The 21,024-nt window shown below is 43.2% G+C and overlaps 1 protein-coding gene across 6 annotated transcripts in view; it reads right to left on the bottom strand.

Moving 5' to 3' along the window:
• Positions 1–643: 643 nt before the first annotated feature.
• tnk2b (tyrosine kinase, non-receptor, 2b) overlaps positions 644–21,024 on the bottom strand; it is a 55,449-nt gene continuing 35,068 nt past the window's right edge. For 2 of the 6 annotated variants that reach the window (XM_047589633.1, XM_047589631.1), the window contains 17 exons: positions 19,630–19,807; positions 18,231–18,301; positions 15,112–15,381; positions 14,752–14,904; positions 14,191–14,354; positions 13,479–13,598; positions 13,020–13,146; positions 12,775–12,921; positions 12,416–12,510; positions 12,028–12,222; positions 11,033–11,124; positions 10,568–10,690; positions 9,858–10,291; positions 8,547–9,749; positions 7,102–7,197; positions 5,396–5,526; positions 644–3,377 (listed from right to left, as the gene is read on the bottom strand). In XM_047589633.1, coding sequence (XP_047445589.1) covers positions 3,371–3,377; positions 5,396–5,526; positions 7,102–7,197; positions 8,547–9,749; positions 9,858–10,291; positions 10,568–10,690; positions 11,033–11,124; positions 12,028–12,222; positions 12,416–12,510; positions 12,775–12,921; positions 13,020–13,146; positions 13,479–13,598; positions 14,191–14,354; positions 14,752–14,904; positions 15,112–15,381; positions 18,231–18,301; positions 19,630–19,792 — 3,591 coding nt within the window. In that variant the 5' untranslated portion in view covers positions 19,793–19,807 and the 3' untranslated portion in view covers positions 644–3,370. Of the gene's footprint in view, positions 3,378–5,395; positions 5,527–7,101; positions 7,198–8,546; positions 9,750–9,857; positions 10,292–10,567; positions 10,691–11,032; positions 11,125–12,027; positions 12,223–12,415; positions 12,511–12,774; positions 12,922–13,019; positions 13,147–13,478; positions 13,599–14,190; positions 14,355–14,751; positions 14,905–15,111; positions 15,382–18,230; positions 18,302–19,629; positions 19,808–21,024 lie in introns of those variants that run through there. The other 4 variants (XM_047589632.1, XM_047589634.1, XM_047589635.1 and 1 more) reach the window with 4 other exon arrangements.

The following is a 21,024-nucleotide window of genomic DNA, read 5'->3' as shown; positions in this document are numbered from 1 at the left end:
TGTAAGGATTAAACACAAAGGAAGCTGAAGCAGAGACTTACTTGGTTACATATGCTGACTACATATGCTGTTTAAGTCATCCATTGACTTTAGTGTATGCAGCTAATCAAGAGACCATGTTTGCATCCAGTTCAGAATTTCCATATCTCCTTGTTTTCTTCATAGACATCACTTGGTCCAATCATACAACTATCTGCAACTTCCTCTCACGCTGTGATGGCTGCCTGATATTTTGAAACCCTCCTGTAAGTTTAGGATGTGGCTGCCCCTGGTCTGTTCAATATAGCAATCACTTCCCTTTGTACCAGCAGTGTCCTGTGTCTTATTGGATTTGAGTCCCAAGACTGATTAAAAACTCTCGAAATTCACTCGTTGCTTAATTTTGACCAAGAAATGTTCAGTAGTCAAGTGTGTAAAAACATTCCTTGCAGTTAAAATGCATTTGTACATGTATATCTATCACATACTTCTTTATCTATTATGGGATTTCAGGAGAAAGTTGTTTCCAAAGTGACCAAATACTCAAGATGTTAAGTAACTAAACCACATGTAGGTCCTCAACTAATTTCAGTTTTTATCTCACTTCAGAACTTATCTACTTTGAGCATTGTGTGAAGTTTAGTAAAAACAAAGAAGAGAATGGTTAAAAAATAATTAATTCTTTAATAAAAAATACATTTATAAATTCTGCAGCATGAACTTCATTTCCATCAACCCAGGAGGAGAGAAACAATGAAAACCAACTGTACAGTAGGCATTTATACGCACACATTCTGGGAAGCACATATAAACACATAGAAATGAGTAAGAACAAGTTGAAAGGATAAACCGCACAATCAGTATAAAGGACTTTAGGAGAACAGAAACAGACCGGGCAAAGACAATCCACGGGGAACTGAGCAGGTTTCTAACATCGTTGTTTCAACACCACAAAAGGAGAACTTTGCTTTGGGTTGATCACCACAAGGTTCACTTCAGTCCTAATACAACTACAGCAGCTTGGTTTGAAGACGAACAACACATGAACACACCGTGGAGGCCGCCCTCACATCTAGTTGTCCTCATGCAGTCAGCTTCACCCCATCACACTGAAGGAGAAATAATAGAACTGCTCCTGCGCCAGGGCTTAAGGACAACTTCATCTTCTGCGGAGCAAAACTGAGACACCAAACATTTTCATGGCCTGATGGCACTGATGGATGGAGAGGCTAGGAGATTACAGACTTAACAGCAGCCCTATTGCACATGGTAGAGAGCTTTTACTGGAACTTGTCTTCCAGAATCGGTGCTGTACAGCCTTTACAAATATGTGTACACACACACACACACAAACACACACACGCACACACACACACACGCACACACGCACACACACACACACACACAAATACACTAGCCTCTTCATGTGCTCAGTTTGTTGCAGCTCTATATGAGCTTTTAAGAGGCCATCTGAAGTTCTGCTTAGATGTGACATAATGGAGTTGGGTTGTGGACGCATGGAAGTGTTGAATTGTTGGATGTCAGGGCTTACACTTATGTTGTACTTACTAAAAACTACTAAAAAGATGGGGACCAGTTGGTAAAAAAAAAAAAAAAAGGTTCTTTTTTTCTACAGAGACAAAATGAATATTTTTACAACATTTGTTTGACAACATTAAAGTGGATTTCAGGCGTCAATGCATTCCTTTTATTTCTTCTACGTTCAGTTTTCCACCTCACGCAGTGGATGTACAGAAACCTCGACGGGCCCAAACGTTCTCTGCATTGGCTCTAAGTGACATTCACGGAGAGCACTGTCACGTCCAGCACCGACTTCACCCGGAGCCGACACGTCCTCTCAGTCTTAAATTATTGCCCCTCAAGCTGCTGACGAAAATATCACGAGACGTGGCTTTAAGTGATGATTATGTTACAGGATGTGTGAGCCTCTGGGTAGATTTCACTATTCTGCTGTTATTAGCTGCCAACAGAGTCTGGGCGAACACGGACGACAATACGACGGCAGAGTTTTCAGGTGATGCACAGGAGCTCTGTGTCTGCAACGTGCTTAGAAAGAAGGAGTAAGAAAAGACTGTATCCAAGGTGTACGAAGCTTTACTCAATCTGTGGTCTTTTTGTTTTTCTTAGCCACTTGTGGTGATGGTCATGGATTAGTATGAAAATAAAACATATGCTGCGGCCAGTAATGGACATAACAGTCTTCTCTTGTCTCTGAGGATTATGCTGGAAATATATTAAATTAATATACTAGAATTTAATACACTTGCCACAAATACAAACAAGCCTCTCTGCCTCATTAAACATAAATTAAACAGTTTTGTATGTCTTTCAAAGCAAACAAGTCCTGTGTTTATATTGAAGTCTTGATTCAGGTCAATACTGCACTGGTTTGACCTTTTAGTCTTTGCACAGACAGCAAAGCGCTGCCTCACGACCTCCCTCCTGTAGCTGTAAACGTATTGAGGAGATCCGTTTTTTTTCTTTTATAAAAGAGAAACCTTAATGTTTCTTTGGGAGGAGTATCTTTCCCACGCACATTTTCTCTTTCCACCACAGGCTTTCAGCAGCAGACATTCTTCATCATTTTTTATCTCCACTCCTCGTAATAACAGTTATCAGGCCAAATGACTTCCTGTGCTATATTGCTTTGACATATTTTACTGTGCTCGGGTGTGTCAGAGGTACTGTGTGATTTTAAAACATTGTCAGAATAATTGCTGGCACGTGAGGTTCCAGCCGCTAATGCAGGAGGTTGAACTGTAATGAACTGTACACGTACACACACACACACACACGCACGCACACACACACGAGCGCACACACACAAATTGTACAGTATTTAGCTTCTGTGCTGAACTGCACGATATTATTTCAGTAACGCTCTGCCAACTTCTTCACTGAGTATTACTGTGCATGTTGTCATATTTTGCCTCTTCATAGTCATTTCAAGCTGTATTTCTAATGCAGTCCTAAGTATCTCACTGCACATGGTCAACAGTGTGTCTGTGGCAGTAAGAGGGCCTCACATCTGAGTACGGTAGCACCCGGAATCTGTGACTGTGACACAGTCATTTTTGAGAGGACGGTGGATGAAAATATACAGTTTCTTCCTAAGTGCAACTGTCACAGAACTTTCAGGCCACAATCAAACCGTGGCCTTAAGTCTTTTTTTTTTTCACTCAGTGGTAACTATGACTGGCACCATCACGAAGTGGAGTATTCTGAGCTTGATTCTTCCGTCCTCAGATGACAAGTCTTCTGATTGGAGTTGTGCCATCGAACGGAGAGGGTCAGGAGAACGTAGCCCTTCTCTGATGATGTTCTGCTGAGGATGAGCTCCCAGTCAGAGCTCAGCAGCTTGGGATTCCTGTCACCGCCTGCAAATAAACGCACGCTTTAGATTGCATTGAGGAAAACACGAGATGAAATGCTAAGCGCTCCTGAGTGATTTTATCATACTGTCCCGCAATAGAATCCAATATCAACTCTTTTTACATCAGACACGCGTCATGGGGACCTACTTTTATCAAATTCGAGCATGTGTGGAAGACAGAGCACCCGAATGTTTTTCGTGGTGGAGACTTGGTCTGTAACCGCTCTGTTTGGAAGTTTTTATGCTCCAGGAAAATCTCATTGTTTGGACAGGATTCGTGTGCTGATGGCCAGAGGAGTAGCAGCAGCGTAGTCACACATGTCGTCTGTGTGCGGTGGAGGGGAATTTGTTTACGACAAAATGGCTCAGATTGGTCAGACGACTATCAAATTGCGGAGGAATTTTTTTTTCTCTATCAGTTGAATCACGCCTCATAATGAGATCCACATGGCGTGTTACCAGACTAGAAGTATTTCAGTGGAAAATGCCTTTTTGAATCACTCGTATCAACAATGGCAAATCAAATACACAGAGGAAAGGCTCTGTGACAGGATAATATTTACAGTGTGAATAAACCATTTTAATGAATCAGTCAGCCAGTAGATGTGTATGTAAATTTGAATAACAAAACGAATGCTTATTGTGTTTGAAGCAGCAGCGTCAGTAAATCAGTCTGCATTGATCTGTATGATTTATTCTGACTCCAGTGACAAGCCTTCAAAACAACCAGGAGTGGCCAGCGACAGATGATTCTAAAGCGTCCGTTTAAAAATAAACACTGTGTGATTGGCTGGCATGTCTCTACGTCACTAAAAAAGTTGAAGCCAGCTCCGTATTGATGTGTTTCAGTGTGAGGCTTCATATTGTTGGCTTTCTTTGACTTGTAGCCTATTGATTTCTGCTCAAGTTCATTAACTGCATCATTTAAAGGGAGCGTGACACCTGCAGTATGTTCATAATGCTGAAGCAGTGCACAGCCATTACACACAAAATCGCAGCAGACCGGCAGAAAATAAGCTCTTTAAAAATACATCCATCAGATGGGGAATTTACGACATTGTACTTATGTTTTTTTTTCTTTTTTTTCTTGTCAGTTACGTCGGATTACAGACGCTTACCGGAGCTCTGTGTCTCTTTTAGCTGAAGCATATGCTTTGGCCTTGATGGACGGTGGTATAAGCGCTGCTGTGGCACATTTCACACTTCGATAACTGACTGCATGAACATTTTTATTCATTTCTCTTTAAGAAAAGTCCAAAACCATCTGTCATCCTCTAGCTGCAGATTGTGCTTCTTTGCCTACAATAACATCGTGTCCAGGAGAAGCCTATTCTGTTTATAGCTTGCTGTTAGCTGGCACAGCTGCTTTAGACTGAATCTATTAACCATCTATCATGCCTACCCATTTGCATTCAATTTCATTTACCCCCTTTGCACACGGCACGGCTGCATATACATGAACATAAATGACTGGTGTGTTTGAAGATGCAGGGTTGGAGCTGTGCACTAAAATATGGCCCCAGTTGTCCAAGCATTAAAAACACTGTTGTTTTTTTTGTCAGTGGAAATGTTCAACAAAGCTGAGGACTTTCACAAGCGGGAGCACACGAGCATTTTCATTGCATCAAACAACGTCTACACTGTGCATACGCAGTAAACACTTTTACAGCAGCAGCATTTCCTGCAGCCCAAATAGGAAGCAGAGTTTAGAGCTTATTTGTCAGAAACGGATATGAATAAAATGACCTCGTGTCAGCATGAACAACAAGGTCAGAAGTGACTGAATTCAATTTCCGGACACAATGTCCAAATAAGTATACAACAAGCATTACTGTCGAAGATATGGAATCAAATGTCTGGGCCATATTTGAAATATGGGTTAAAGGCTTTAGGTGCTATATAAAGTCAGGACAGATGAATTGCTGGTCAGTAAAACGAGAGCAAATTCGATTAAAAGTGATCAACTATTTGTGGGGTAGTCATGACACAGAGTTCAGCAAGCAAAGCTACAGAATGCAGTACCTCTGTCTGGTTGTGGATCCATAGTTATCTAACATCTGAGTGCTGGCCACTTCCAGGTTCCAGTCACACATCTCCAGCAGCTTGAGACACTCTGACCTGCTCCTCAGACCCAAACAGAACAACTGCTCCACCTGAGGAGAGACAGATCACAGATTAACACAAAGAAGTCAGGAGTTAGCCATGAGGAAGAGGTGCGATGGGAGGAAGGCTCTGACCTTTGAGGGAAACAAAACAACAGACTTAAACAACACCCGGTATTCCTTTTCTAGCTTAATGGTGTGTGATGGGAGTGCAAAAAACCCCTGATATTATTTCAGTCCTCACTACTCAGCGTGTTGCTCTGAACCGTCTCAATTACATTTTTTCTTACAGAAATTGCCGCCGCCATCAAGGAACAATGAAGTGTTCCCTTATGCCCAACTGCATGTTCCATCCTGCCACAGTAGCCAACCGCAGCCACTCAAGAGGTTATTGAGGACTGCAGCAGACGGATCAGAGTGTCTGCGCACTTGTTTATTTGCTGTCGGCTCACTGTGTCAGCAGTGTCCTGATTTTCTCTCAAGGATCATCAAAGTTCTCTCATCATGTCCTAATATGAACCTTCAAAGTAGAAATGTGTACTACGTGTTCGTGTTTATGTCCTGTACACAAAAGGTTATTTGAGAAAACCTCTTGAGACCAGGCCTGAGATGCATTGAACTGGATCTCTGAGGATCCTTCTACAGCAGGGAAGTGTTTACCTGACGACCGTGGGCAGCTGTTAGTAAATGCAGCGCTGTGATATAATAGTCCACTTCATAGAGCCTTGGGTTTGATGAACTAGAACCACAGAATGTTTTTCCACCATAAATCAGACACTTTGTGAACATGGTGACTGATCAATAAAACAAAAAGCTCATCACTGTTTCACAAACATAACTGAATAGATAATGAACCTCATGGGTAATCAAATTCTATTCTGATGGTTTTCCTTGTACATGTCTTGTGCTGCTATCTGCCAGTATCTGGCTCAACAATGACAAACACATCTTTTTGTAGGTTTTCTTAATAGTTTCTGTCACGTTGAAAATGACTTATTCTGCACTCGGGAGCGTCCTCCCTCCCCCTCCATCTGCTTCAGCCTGTAAGCATCCTGTGTGCAACAGGATGGTCGGAATCCTTTTGATGTAAACAAAATCAGCTCATCCCTCAGATGTTGACAACCTCGCTGTTATTCTTCTTTCCATCACCACATAAAGCTCGCCTCAAACTTTTTGACTGTCCCGGCAGATCTTTGCCAAAGCGTAATCAACCCCCAACGGACCAACTCCAGACCAACTTTAGGCCACACAACTCTGGCTTGTACACGTAAGAAAATAATAATAATAATAATAAAAAAAAACACTAAGGAGCTGAAAAAGGTAAAAGATAAATAGCAGAGGACCAAAAAATTAGTTCAACAAATTGGAGGTACAATGAAAACAGCTCTCTAATTTACCAACCAATTGAACCCTGAAGGAATAATATCAACTCAATTGTCTTACAAACTCAATTTGTGTGTTGGACAAAACTATCTAGACTACTTGTGTAATAGCTTTCCCCGAACTCTTCTCAATTTCAGTCCACTACAGAACACTTTTATGAAAACTATGCATCATTGCGACGACTACAGAATCATAGGATATAAGGAAATGTATGGTTTTCAAAGGTTTTGTAAATGCTCTCACCTTTAGGTAATGCACAGCTTTCTGGACATTCCAGTTATGGTTCTGAAGGGCGGCGTGGCACTCCTCTATTGTCACACCATGCACCGCCTCCTGCACCTGAATCAAAACGACAACACACACTGAGTACTACTATATACTTTGAATACTGCTATGTTCACATCAGTAGCATCAGTAGCATCTATTTTTCATGTGATAAAATCCTCTATATTAACTTGACATAATACTTCAGTCAGTGCTGTGAACATTTTTCACTGAACAGTCCTAATTTAATTTTAATTTACGAATTATATTATATGTGCCTTAGTTCTACTAATTATTTTATCCACCTTGAGCTATGATTTCGACATTTTAAAGCTTCTTTTCAGGGTGTAGTGAGACTGTAGCAGCATCATCACTGATTTTCGTTGTCAATATAACTTTTTACTAGACCTGAACTCCTCTGCACTGCAGTTAATCTATGATTGTATATTGGAAGTGGACGACTCCTTGTGTGCAGCCAAAGATCTCAGCATCTGCTGCAAAATGCCAAGTGCCTGATCAATGCAGAGCCTTGAGCGTCTCTGACCTCAGGCTCGCTTGGCGTAAGAATCAATCGGTAGGCGCTGAAAGATCAACAAATCAAAATCTGGTTCCTTGCCTTTGAAGATTCAATTCTCCCAAAGAAGTGGCACAGTTTAAAGAACGTATGAGGTCTTTTTAAAATGGAAAAACCTGCCTGCTACCAAGTTTTGTACTGAAAAGATATTCAAATGAAATTCCCCCATTAATGGGTCTAATTCGCTGGCTTTCCCAAGTATAACTCCAAAATGATGCTGTTACCAATCAATTACAATTTGCTTCTCAGAGCGATCTGAAGCTGAATAGAGAGGTAATCTGTTCAACTGTAACAAAGTTGAGCTGTTCAAAGCTGCTGCAGTGCTGTATGTGCCACAATCAGCATATTACTCACTCGTTCTCTCATTTTCAAAGATACGAGAAACACATTTGCAATCACGTCCAAAGCTGTGTGTGTATTCAAAAGTGATGTTCACGGTGACTCTCCAGAAAATTGACATTTCTGAGAGAACTCGGGCAATTCATTAACCATGCACGGCACACTATTTCATCACATTGAAAGTCTTCTTGCTATGGCAAAGTGCCCCTCAATTACCCTGAACGTTACACCGATGTTTTAGTTCTTCGATGTCTGATAAGGACTTAACCTCGTAAGAATGGAGCCATATGCTTTCTCACTAATGACAGAAAACTAAGAGCAGATGGTATCGGGTTAAGGTCAGTACATATTAGCCAATTTAAAGTAGTGGCAGTAGTGTGAAGGAGAAGATGAGGACAGCTATATATATAACAGGTAAGCTATCCCAGAAAGCAGATAATGAGAGACAATAAATACAAACTTTCAGCACGTGATATGACTCCTCACATCATCCAACTATCTCTGTATTTACCATTTTGACCCTGTCAGCTGAGTTCCCTCCTCCGTCAGTCCTGGTGCAGGAAGCAGGCGCCGTCAGACCATCTGAACTGACACGAGGAAGACTAACTGATGTCTTCATCCCTGGCCGCGGTCCGCTCAGATTGCTGTTATTATTGGTGGAGAAGTTAGCCTTGAGTTCGCCCAGCGGGACGAGCCCCTGCCCCTGGGCGTGTCCCTGCACTGTCTGACTGCTGACCACCATGGGTCTCACGGTGGCAGTGTTAGTGTGCCGCACATGCCTCTCCTCGGCTTCGCTGCCAGGAACGCTCTCTGCCTCCCTGAAGAAGCGGTCGAACCGATCCAGGTACGGTGGCCTCTCTGGCAGAAGGTAATAGTGCGTGTTGCTGACTTTTCGGCCGTCGCGGACGATGGGCAGGATACAGGGGCCCTTGCTGGAAGAGTCCTTCCCCTGCGCCTGGGCTTGGATCACTTTGGGTGCAGCATATTTAGGATCTGAGGCAAAGCTGTGTGTAGTGGGCATGAGTTTACCCGGAGAGGTGGAGAGGTAGGAGCTGTAGGTGTGTGTTGAGGAGCTAGATGAAAGGGTAGCTTGCATGGCGGTGGGGCTGGCAGAATACAACCTCTGCTGGGGCGAGCCCACGACCAGACACATGGGGCTTGGAGTTCTTGAGCCCGGCTGAGACAAAGGGTCTCTGGGAGGGATCTGAGGTGGTCGGTCTTTGCCTGTGCCTGAAATGTCCTCAGTGATGTCAGCTGGCATTGGAGAAAGGGAGAGGTCCCTGGACCAGCGAGCAGACGTGTAGTCACCCCTCTTTATAGGGCGAGGGGGGATGGGAACACGTGGGGGGATCTGGGGTTTATCCTCAGTGGAAGATAGGACGCTTTGCTGTCCCTCCTGGGTCTGGGGACATGACACTGAGCTCTTGTATGGGGAGCATGACCGATGAGCACTTCCTATTGGTACGTTGAGCTTCCTCATGCATTCTTGCTGAAGTTCTTGAAAGATCTCTGCAGACTGGGAGAAAGAGGTGGACAGGCATTGGCTGTGCTTGCTGGGGAGGAAGAGGTTGTCCTCCAGACCTGGTCCGTCTTGCCCCCTGTGGTCAAGAGCCTCGCCGTCCACGTTCCGTGCATAGGAGGGGATTTCATCTGGATTGTGGACATCGCTGTACTCCTCCTCGTGCTGCTGCTCCGAGCTGTTGATGGAGCTCACCTTTGAAGAGAAAGAAGATTTAAAACATTCAACTGAATCTAGATGATAACAGGTGATCATTTCATTTCTGTTTAATTTTAACATAATATAAATGTATTATTATTATACCTCCATATCATCTTCATCTTGTGCTACATCGTCATAGGCTGGAGGTGGGGGTAATGGACGTGCATCCCAGTCCACTACTGGTGTGGGGTGAAGGGGCCGGGGCAACGATCTAGACGGGCTTTGAGGTGGAGTCCTGTCCAGGATGTTCTCTGCGTCCAAAGCCAGCTTGGCCAATGAGGGAATCCGAATTTCAACCACAGGGGAGGGAGAGGGTGTGGATGGGGAGAACTCCTCCCCAAAGTCAATGAGGGACACTTCACTGTTGGGGTTTTGGGCTGAGCCTAGCGTCTTGTTGCTCCCTTGTTTGGAAGCAGAGACCCACGCAGCTGGTTTAAGCTTGAGGCCTTTGAGAGAACCTGTTTTCCGAAGTGATAATCTCTTCAGTCCTGCCGAGGTCAGATCTTCATCTTCGTTTACAGGATCATAGCAAGGTTCTGGTGACAAAAACACAACATTTATTTACCGACTAAAGTTAAGAGAGTAATGACACCGAGTCTCTGAGATCACTTGACACCACTAATACAAGACACATCCCAAAAAGTCTCCAGGTATGAGGTTAGTCCTACAGTGCACAGCAAGCACACTGCACACCTGTTAGTGGAACTCAGGGGTGGAAAGATGGGGAAACCATATTGTTATGAAGGGGAAAAAACAGATGGTGGAAGCACCTCAAAGACAGGCAAAGGAGAGGTGAAAAATGAGCGATGTACCTTTGAAGAGCGGAGCTAGGAGGGAACAGAGAGGGCAGGAGCAATGGGTGAAGAGCTGCTGAGAGAAACCAGACTTACTCTTGATTATTACTGCTGGCTGAGGAGGGCGGGGAGGAGGCTCCTCTGGAAAAAATAATAAATGGATACCACCACCGAAAAGGAGCAAGAAAGAGGAGGAGGGAAAAAATGACAGCAGGAAAGATAGTAAGGTTAGAAAATTAACTGAAACGCAAATATCGGATTGCACATATAAGCTTTGTTAGGATGAAAGAAAAGCAAACTATGTGGTGGTCTTTCTCTGCAGCAAAACTTAATTTTTACCTACAATCTGATGTAAATGTAGAAAAATGTTAGCACATAAGTCTACCTCTGCATACTGCATGACTTTGACTGCTCCAACGACAATTCAACAAATGCTTATCTGTGTTTGTGTTTTTAAAGATAGGTTATGTTTCGTTTGCTCACTTTTAGATCGTCCTGGTAGCTGTGTGGGCCGAGCAGCACTGAGGTCTAAACCCAGAACATCAGGAGGATCCATGGGATTCCCGAGGTACAAACTGGACAGAAGAAAAGGGCACACATTCAGTATTCAGTCAGTATACTGTACTTAGGCGCTAATATTTATTTCAATAAACTGGTTGGATACATTCATAAATGGCATGCTAGTGCCACCTATTGGTGAGAGTATGGCAGTGCTGCAACAAGAGACTTGTGCAAATTCAAATATGGGGAACAATACAACATATTTGTACGGAGGAATAGTAAACAAAACAAAAAAGAAGTGGTTATTTTATTTTCATTTTAAAATTGAAAAAATCAAAATGGAAATTCAAGGCATTTTGTCTTCCTCATTGTGGAGAATGGATAAACTTTAAAAACTGGTTGATTTTCATTTTCTGCTTCTAAAAACTAAAAATAAAATTGTTAGAAGAAAGAAACAAACGCGCCCAAATATATGACTTCTATCTGTGGTTTCCGTGGAACAGGCTAAAATGTCTTTGGAACCCTCCAACTCTGACGTTATTTCTGACGAGGCAAAACAAGCCTTGTCACCTGCAGAAATCTCTGCCCACATATCAGAGTAATGTTAGCTATGCTAGCTGTGTCATCTTCCCTGAGACGCACTCTTTTATTGTTTCAAAAAACAATGTGCTGATCCATGTCCATTCAACCTCATATGTGCTCTTACTTTGGAAATGACAACGTGTGGTTGCACAATAGAAACAGAAAATTAAAAGCGAGCGGTTTCTCAAATTTTATCCATTCTCAACCCCCATAAAGAGAAATGCCTTAAAATTCCATTTTCATTTTTTGAAACCACTAATTTTTTGTTTTTTAATGTCCATTTCTGAATGGGAAAATCCAATGACCAAAACCTAAACGGACCTCTGTGTACTGTGTTATTGGTACTTTACATTCAATTTATAAGTAAAAGTCAACAATCAGAAGGGGTATCATACTCATCAATCCTGTCAGCATAGCCCCAGCAGCGTTGGGGGTTGCTGTCCCCGTGTCCTGTGTGGATGAAGCTGTTCTTGAGCGGCCGACTGATGTCGTGTGCAGACAACCCCGCCACCGACGTCACCACGTTCCTGGGGAACTGGCCGACCTTAAGGGTACGCTTGTTTTGACCTCGCCACCAGTAATTCTCTGCCCTGAAACATTGTGAGACAACGAGTATGAGCAAGGGGCAAATTTCTTTATGCCTTGTATATCTGCAGGAGATCACTAAAGCACATGCAGCAATTTAACATTTCAATACCTAAGAGAAATCAGTTTAACAGGCCTGTCTTTATAGTAAAGTAAAGCATATCAAACAACTTCTTTTTCAAACTTGTTGTCACCCACCTCCCCTCTATGATGGTAATAACATCGTTGATCTGGATCAGGAGTTTGTCCTGCTCTTCAAAGTCCTGTAGAGCACACATGTCTGTGGGCATGGTCTGAAAAAGATGTAAACCATTATTAACACAGCAACCGCACTTAAGGTTTTGTTAGGAAAGCAGTCACTTTTAATTCCAAGGTAATTCCACTAGGTGGAGCTATACGTCATCTTAAGACATGATGGATTGGTGAGATGAGAACTCAAATAAAAGATGCCAAGCATTACCATCAAGTGACTCTTGCAAACCTGTTCAAAATAAGGAGCTCAGCATTCATATCTTGAACGGACACACCTTTGGCTATCCAGATGACTGCTTCCCTACCTCAAGCAGGAATTCACGCAGGGCGACGAATGTTGGTCTGTCGTCTGGTTTCTGAGCCCAGCACTGCAGCATGACATTATAGATATCCTGCGGACAGTCCTCTGGCTTAGGGAGGCGCTCGCCTTCTTTATCAATCTTATGCAGAATCTGTAAAATCATAAAACAGAACCGAAGAAAAAGATAAAAACTACGAGTAAACCTCCCTACTTTATCCATGCGCTCAGTATCTTTCTTAACATTTTTACCTGGCTGCCATTAAGGCCAAGCCAAGGCTCCTGGCCATGTGTGAACATCTCCCAGAGAGTGACTCCAAACATCCACGTGTCCGTAGCATGGGAGAAGGTTCTCGTCTTCAAACTTTCTGGGGCGCACCTGCAACAAGAGACACGTCGTCTAGAGTAAAGGTCTGGCCGGATGTTTGGGTGAGGGATTGTACTGAGCCTTTAAACGTGGTCTCTCTGACAGACAGACTCTAAAAACATGTATAGAAATCAAAATGATAAATGCACGTTAATAAACTACAGGATCAGGGCAGATCCTAATTTATTGCTTGATTAATGCTGCCTGGTTTTATACTGTCCTGACATTTCTCTGCTGAAACCTTCTGCAACATGATCACATACGTTCACACCCTAACCACTAAATTCCACTCCTGGATCGCGCCCAAGGTTTCAGCTATTGTGTTGCTCGATCTGTCCACCCACCATGCAAAGGGGACCTTGCGATGCTCCTGCATGACATAGTGCTCGTGGTTGTTTGGCAGCGCCCTCATCAGGCCAAAGTCACCGATCTTCACTCTGTGAGCTGAGGCCAGCAGGATGTTCCTGCAGAGAGAGGGCGGCGTACAGTATTTAACAATTATCTGTGCAATTTAAAAAGAATCATACAAGTTGTGACACAACACATTGGTATGTAAATAAGAGTTTTTTATTATGATAATGACAATAGTAATTGAATTGAAGATCTTAAACTCAAAGTGTGAACTGAATCATGTTATAGTGATTAGCTGTCGGGTAGGTCCGTCAAAGCCTCAGCACATTAGGAATGCGTCTAACTTTGGCACACTTAAACAGCCGTGTGCGACGATTAACATTTTATCACAGCTTTAACTGTGAAAGTGACTCATTTTCACCAGCCATTAAGGATTTTCTCAAACATCTACATAGTTTCACCACTTCGGTGAACGTGACTAATTCGGGCAAGACCAAGAACTTAAACCACCCAGTGCACGCAGCCAGCCCATGACTCATTGTGCCTGTGTGCCAAGTCTCCTGGTAATGGCCTGTAAATTTGTGGGTGGAGGAGAAGCAATAGAAATAATTCACCGTACCATAAAACGTGTCCTGAATTTGAAGAATACAAGCAATTTAAAAGAAGTTTTGGACGTTTTCATAGCTAAATCTCTCTGTTCCCCACCTGGCTGCCAGGTCTCTGTGGATGAACCTCCTTTGTTCCAGATAGGCCATGCCGCAAGCCACCTGCACGGCATACTGGCACAAAGTGTGGATCAACACCGGACCCTGTGGGCGAACGCAGCGCAACCGCTCCAGGAGAGAACCCAGAGGAGCCAATTCAGTCACCTACAGAATACAGAGAGACAAGGAGAGAGTGGGTGAAAAGAGGGGAAAGGAACACAGGAGTAAATAAAAAAAGAAACGCACAGATGATATAGATAAGAATGTGATTTGAAGAAGAAAAGAAAAGGGAGAGGGAATATGAGGAAGTAAAAGGAGAATGTGGTAGTAATAACATGGTCTATGGCAGAGGACAAAAGTAAAAGGTTGCACAACAAGGTTAAAAAGACATGCTTTATTTAGTGACTTTCCATCTGTGTTAAGCATATTATGTGGCCATAAATTCAGTTTAAGAGAAAGCAAGACTCCAGCTAAGTGACTGATGTCCTCCCTGTGTGCTTGCGTATTTCATTCATTTCTGTTTATTCCTCCCTGTGTGTGTGCGTTTCTGTGTGTCCACTACCATCTTCATTGGGTGTGTGAGCACCACACCGTAGAGGCGAATGAGGTTCTGGTGGTCCAGGGAGTGCATGGCGTTGACCTCGCAGATGAAATCCTCCAGAGCGTCCGGCTGGCTGAGCACATCCGTCTTCAGACACTTCACAGCTACGTTCAACTGGAAAAACACACATGTAATTAGCATATTGAAATTCATCGGAGCGTCACTCACTGTCACATGTACCTATTTCTGTTTATTCCTACAAGCAAACATGTTTTATGCAAGAGAACAGTTTAAACATGTCTGAAAATACAACCAACACACTGTATACTGTTGGCGTTGTTTTAAACTGTGAATAAATCTGACAAGCACATATGTCCTCACCACCTTTCCAGCAGGTGTCAGCCACTCTCCTCTCTTCACGACACCGAAGGAGCCGTCCCCGAGCTTCTCAAACAGCGTCAAGTCCTTCTCCGGGATGAGGCAGGTCAGAGCCTGCTGCTGCCCATCAAGAGGAGCCCCGACACCGGACTGCGTGGACAAGACTCCGTCCCCCAAGCCCAGCGGAGGCGTGGTAGACCTCTTCCGAAACGAGGAGGCTGGCTGGCCCTGCTGGGGGAAGTCTCCTCCGTCTGGACGCTTTCCACTGAACACCTAGAGAAGGCCAGAAGAAAAGCAGAGTGGATGAAGCCGGCAGTACAGTGAGGTAAACAAAAGTGGAAAACTAGACGTGAACACAGAAAGTGAGTGTATTGGAGAATAAATATGATGAAACTGTAAAATAATGAGGCCAACTTAACTTTAAATGAAACTGCTTTTCTTTGACAGCTTCACAGAGAACTCTTTACATCTCTGTGGCCCTGCTCACGCCTGGTATTAACATGCGATTGGGTTATCCAATCAGTGTGTGTGTGTTCACGCTTAGCAATAAAATGTGCCACGACATGCGTCTCAAGTGACCACTCGTGATCAGATCAGAGTTCTGTGCTATATATGCAAACCAAACACCTAAATTATCTGGGGTGAAACGGAATATTGCGCCAACAGCTGTTGTATCAAAGTAAATGATGGCCATCTACTGCAGTTTCAGAACCACAATCAGGTCTATCCGTTGTGCACGTGCATTGTGACATGATAAAAAAACATGGAACATAATGACATAAAATACCTTGCGCGCTGAAAGCCTATTATTAGCCTATTATAACTTGAACCCCGGAGGCAATTATATTCACAGTAATGTGACTGCTGTGACATTTCTCCCATCCACTCCCCTCCACCCTCTCCTCTAACTTCACTGTGAGATGTGAGAACCTATTGCATCTACACCACTAACCAGCATTGTTGGCGTGAGACAAAGGTAAGAGAAAATTAAAACAAACACACCAATAACAGTTGTAGCGTTGATATCTTAATGTAGGTGTAGTAAAACTGTTTGTGTCAGCTTTGCCAGGGCTTTCTATAAGCCTGCAAATCCCCACCTCTAACTCTGCTGTAGGGGCTTAAGCACTTTTCGTCCTTCTTCGTTTGTTCCAGTTGAAATGTGCACCTATGCAATCGATGTACTGTATGCGCGGTGTGTAACGTAAGGAGGGAATAGTACAAATATACTATAACCACAAGGTTATTAATAGTGTTCGACCGGCGGAGAAAATACCTAACAATGGATCCATTGGTTCTTATCTGGGCCAGAGGACGTACTTGGCAACCTCGCTACCCTCACCATGAACACTCAAAACCCTTAACTCCAGGCAAAAGCGCACACACTTAAGGTATTGAATAACAAATACAGGAACCGAATGGAGTCAGTAAAAAACTATACACATGAGTGCACACACAAACCCTTATCATTAGAGCGGGAGGAGAAATTTCCTGCCTTTTGGCTTAAGTACTGACAACACAGCAGGAATGACTTAGCTGTTAGGAAATACTCATTAGATAACACTATTAGATTAAGTGACCTGAATGTTTCTGTGCGAGTATGTTTGTATGCCTGTGTGTGTGTGTGTGTGTACTTGTGATTCCTTTCCATTCTCCTAAATGTGAACCCACACAATGTGTGTGCTGTGTGGAGCCATTAAGGGAAACCTTTGTTTAGAGTCCCTGAATTAGATTGTTTACCAAAAAAGGAATGCACGGAAACCAGCGGTGACATCAGCTATTGAGAACGATATCAAGCCAATAACATATCAGGTAAGGGGATGTAACTTCTCCTACAGTATCTTCCAAAAGGAAGTGTCTGTCTTTTTCCGTGTATGAAGCAGTCAGATATCAAATCATAGGATCAGAGGATGCTCAGAATTAATTAACAAATGTCAATTCATTACTGGCTCGTGGACAAAAGGTCGCTCCTAAGAAATAGTGTCATCAGTGAAAAAGAGGTGTCAATGAATCCCCTGGTGCCAAACATATTTGACTGGCTGGATATAAACAGTAGCAAGCCGTATGTGGTTTCACATTCACACTGGACCAGACATGACATAATGCAGCAGACCTTTTTAAAAACACCACCTCTCTGTAGTCATGGTGTGGTAAGTCGGTTTCAAATAGGAGGCTTGACATTCAAAGGATTCTGACTATGGCAGCATGGACACACACACACACTTCACACACAGACACACACGCACACACACGCACACTGAGGAAATAGATTACTCTATCTCAGGACGGTGCCAGAGGCGGAAGCAGACAGGTGTAATTATAGATGGCAAGCACCGTTCTGTGGACGCCACAACTACACACAGCTAACGCACACAGACAGTTAGAGAGAGAGAGAGAGAGGGAGAGAGAGAGAGAGAGGGAGGGAGAGAGAGAGAGAGAGAGACAGCTTCTTTTGCTTAAATTAATTTGTTTAAGTATTTGCGTCAACGTTTTAATACATGTTTCAGGACTGACATGAAGCAATAGTCCTGCACGGATCTACCTCTTTAAGGGAGACACTTAATCCCTGATGAGACAAGATTTCTGTGAATGCAGCATGCTCCGAGTCTGTGTGTCACCAGCTCTTGTGACCCGCGTTTGTCTATAGTTTCATAATGAACGTGCTCATTCGCCTCATGTGTTCTCTGAGGGAATGTTCCTCGCAGATGCGGACACATCTGTTTCACTTTTAAAAAGAAGACACGAAACCTGACGAAGAAAGCCCCTAGAACTCCTCCATAATCACCACAGACCGTCGCATGCATAACTGATTCAGTAAAGCCAGAAAGCGACAGCTTGACGTTACTCCAACACTAAAGATTTAAAAATAGACAGCACCTTAGAAGCAAGCGAGTATTGAATTAACACACATAGTTATGATAAAGCTGCATTTCAGAGGCGAAATCCACTCGGAAAACTGCCTCTCACGTGTATTGTTCACGAGTTATTGTGTCCACACGAACTTATCCACACTGTTACATACAGACAGATGCCACGGCGGCGACATACTGCCAAGCATACCATGCACCATAATTAAAGCAGCCTCGTGTGAATGTGTGTGTGTTGAGCCTGTCTATGTCTGTCACCTTGCTCATCCAGGACTTGCGCTTGCACATGGCTTTCCTCCTTTTCACAGCCTCCCATAGCCGTCTCTGGCCTTTATTAAGGAGAACCAAAAAAGAAAAAAAAAAGAGAGAGAGAGACATGCAGTAATGGTCAAAGATTAAGTAGGCAAAAGAATGAAGACAGCGGCCCATCAAGAGGACCCTCTGCACAGCTAACACATGAGTGACGGAGGATATATTACACGGAATTTCAATGATGGGAGATAAATGAGGAAATAATGAACAGCAAGGCAGGAGAGCAGAAGGACAGACATTAAAAGCCTGGAGAGCAGGGAGCTGAGAGGTGGAGAGAGATGAGAATGAATGCGTGAGCAGGAGAAGTGTGTGCAATTAGTTTTAAGAGGCTCAGTAGACGAGACCCTCAGGGCTTCAGTAACTGGATTTAGAACATTAGTGCTGTGATCCTCCTCACACACATACCACAGACAAAGGGTTTGGCACTTTAGTGTCCCCTCCTATTGAACATAATTACCTTTTGTGGATTTAAGAATTATATCAAGGGTCTTAGTGATGGGGGATTCACTGAAGCTACATCAGTGGTGAGCCAAATTACACACATTACTGAACGCAAAAGTAATAGCTATCAGCACAACAATTAATGATAGAAAATGACAGTTTTCAGTGAAAGAAAACACTGAAGTGGAGAAGATTAAGTAGTTCTACCAGTCTTTATACACTTGACGTGACGTGTAAAAACAGCAAAGACAGGAGCTGAAAAGACACTTAATGACAAAGTGTTTTCATGAGGGATCAACTACAACAATGTCTGATTTTCATTTTCAGACTGCAGCCAAGCTATATATAAAGCTCTGTGTTGAGTCAGAACACCTACAGTCTGTGGTTATCGATCTAACATGCTAATGTTAGCAGGTACAATGTTAACCTCATTCACCTACATTGTTTAGCATGATAGCATGTTGCTACTTAGCACTGAACGCCAAGTATAACTGCAGCTGATGGGAGTTTTGCTCATATTTGGTCACAAACCGAAGTACTGGGAAAAAGTACTAGTGGTGTTATCACAGGACCTATGTATGTACAAAGCTGACACAATGGCACTGCAAGACACTGTTGCAATGTGTTAGCAGAAAGCAATGTGTAGAAAGAGGAAGAAATGCCAACAGTCTGTTGAGGCTTACAGAAGTGAACATTCGGTCTAATATTTTGCCTAGATTTCACAATATACTTGGATTTTTCAAGCCCAAAAGGTGTTTTTTTACTGGGCCAGGATCTAAACCTTAATGTTACCATTAACCACCACTCTCTTTTTTTTTGTCTTTGACCAAAACACAATCGTACAAGATATACACTATAAATACAAACCGATATTCTGCACAACTTTAAAAATGTTCCATCTCACCGGGTCGACCCATGCCAATTTTCTCCAGGTCTTCATTCTTCACATAGTCAAAATGTGACAGCCGGGTGACGTTGAGGTCATCTCGGATCCGCAGGAAGTACTGCTGCAACTGCACCTCCATCAGCAGCTCCAGCAACCATTCAGTTCCCTCCTCGCACTGCATGCTACTACCCAGTTTCTGGAGAGAAAAAAAACACAAAAATAAAGAAAACTGAGTATAAATCATTCAACATTCACAATTCAGTCAACAGTTTTCTCAACACTTGCTTCAAAATGTGCAAAATACACAAGCAAACCATTCATTTCTGTAAGAAAAAGGGAGGAAACTGAGCTCAGATCCATTGTTTCTTCCCCTGTAATTGTTTACAGCACACTGCTTAGACTGTACATCATAGTCTCGGGAGTTAAAAACATGTGTGTACTGTGTGCATTGCAGATTGGGGAGCCCAACTGTTCAGAAAAGGACACGGAGGGCGAGGGTCCAAATATAGCTCAAGTTAAGTACACTGATTTTACTTTAAATGCTAGGTTGATTGCATGGATCACATTTTTCATGGTGTAAATCAACCACTTACAAAATGGCATCAGAATAGATTAAATAAATAGTGGATGGCTGATGGATGTATTTTGGCAGCCTGTCGGCAGACAGTCCACGGACACCCTGCTGTATGTATCTGGTGTCCATAAGTGTCAGTGAAGACGAAGGGAAGGCCCCAGAACAAATCGACAATCGCATATAAGACTGATTCCAGCCATCAATCATCAGTGTCAAAACACAAACTCCAGCTTAAAACATCATCAATCACTGTCCACTTAACGTAAGAAACTGAAACTACAACACGTTCCTGAAATTCAACTTAAAATACAGAGGGGCTTATTCATCGGGCTATTGGACAGGTTGATGGAGTCCAGTTTAGAGTAAAGACGGCAAAGAATAATAAAGAGGAACAATTGCACCTGCTCATCATTCCCAGAGAGGGAGTTCATCTGCAAACCGACCTAATCAACGCAAGCAAAAATGACAAACATTCCTAATCTGCAGAGACTGACAGGGAGACCTTTGGGGTTGATGCTCTGTGCCGTAGGGGTCACTTCACTGAGTAGTAATTAGACTCTGTCAATGAGGAACTTCCTGTGCTGGCTGAGACAAGGTTACAAGGTCCAGAGAAAATGTCACAGGGGTCACAGCTTCCTCTCTGCCATTTAAACTTCCTAATGGGCTTGGTAAGAGGCCACTTCCTATTGCTTAATGACTGCAGCCTGAGGAGTTGAAGACAGTTCTCACATGCACCCACAAATGCACACTTCAACGTTGGGACCTAAAATAAACTTTGCACGTATGTATCTACCATGCTTTGTGAGAGTGACAGGTCCTGTGTTTTCCATGAATTTTAG

Source organism: Mugil cephalus, chromosome 7 (assembly GCF_022458985.1).
Source record: "Mugil cephalus isolate CIBA_MC_2020 chromosome 7, CIBA_Mcephalus_1.1, whole genome shotgun sequence".
Taxonomy (NCBI): Eukaryota; Metazoa; Chordata; class Actinopteri; order Mugiliformes; family Mugilidae; genus Mugil; species Mugil cephalus.
This window is presented reverse-complemented; position numbering and strand designations above follow the sequence as displayed.